The following is a 1,072-nucleotide window of genomic DNA, read 5'->3' on the forward strand; positions in this document are numbered from 1 at the left end:
AACCCTGATGTGCGTTATTCATTCAATGTCCCAATAGAAGATGGAAGGGATCTGTTTACGTGGGACCCTTATGGACCCTGGCAAGACTGCAACAGGATGTGCCAAGGTACTGTGAATTCTTTTGTCACCAGAGCAAAAGACCTGGTGGCATTTAGGAAGGGACTACTCTTAAGTGTCAGATTTTTCACTCCTACTTATAAGGAAGAAACTCGATACTCTCAGGAAACTTCAGGTGCACAGAGCTTTTAAGGGCAGAATGGCTTCTGATTTTGGTTTGCCATTTTCAGTATTTATGCAGCACAGTTCTATATTCAAAACTACATTTGTGTTCTGTTCTTTTGTAACCACAGGAGTGATTTATAAAAAAAAAGTTGCATCAAATCTAATGCATCCTTCGAAAGCAGTCTTATATATCTACTCTTATGTATTAGACTTTCGTTACCCTAGTTGCCGATGCTAACTGATTTGTGTACTATCTCTCATATATATTTATTTGTCTTTTTTGATTATCTGCTGCATGGGATGAAGTTGTTTAAAAATATACTTCAGAATTTTTCAACTGTTATTCTATAGACCATTCCAGTGTAAAAATAAAACCACAGTATGTATATATAAAATGTACATACACAGAGTTTTCATAGTGTCCTAGGTTTAGCCAAAAAACCCAGTTCTGTTTAGTGATTTTTACTTTCCAGTTCAGTCTCTTCTAAAAGGCTGCACTTTCTGAAGTCAGCAGCATGTTTTTACAGGCATTGTGTACTACTGGCAGTGATAACACCTGATGTTTACAGTTACTGCCTGGGACTGGGATGCAGAAAGGCTCTTGCTGATACTTATTCCTACAGTGACCAAGGCCACTGCTGGCTCTTGTGTGCCACGCTGGGGGTGCCAGGTAGTAAAGGGGGGTCACAAGAAAGTAAAAGGTTGCACCTCCAGGGGGTAATAGACAGGACAGGTGACCAACGAGGGTATTCCATTCCATATACGTCATATTTAGTATAAATTGAGTGATCATGAGAGTTTCAGCCCTTTTCAGCAATGGCTGGGGTCCAGAGAGGACTCCAACTGGACC

General features: G+C 40.3%; 1 protein-coding gene across 1 annotated transcript in view; it reads left to right on the forward strand.

Moving 5' to 3' along the window:
• LOC104280702 (A disintegrin and metalloproteinase with thrombospondin motifs 20-like) overlaps nucleotides 1-1,072 on the forward strand; it is a gene marked incomplete at both ends in the record, with an annotated part of 52,751 nt that overhangs the window by 8,811 nt on the left and 42,868 nt on the right. Inside the window, 1 exon segment of the mRNA XM_009878437.1 lies at nucleotides 1-106. This exon segment is cut by the window's left edge and continues 30 nt beyond it. Within this exon segment, the coding sequence (XP_009876739.1) occupies nucleotides 1-106 (106 nt within the window).

Source organism: Apaloderma vittatum, unplaced genomic scaffold (assembly GCF_000703405.1).
Source record: "Apaloderma vittatum isolate BGI_N311 unplaced genomic scaffold, ASM70340v1 scaffold8231, whole genome shotgun sequence".
NCBI classification, from domain to species: Eukaryota; Metazoa; Chordata; class Aves; order Trogoniformes; family Trogonidae; genus Apaloderma; species Apaloderma vittatum.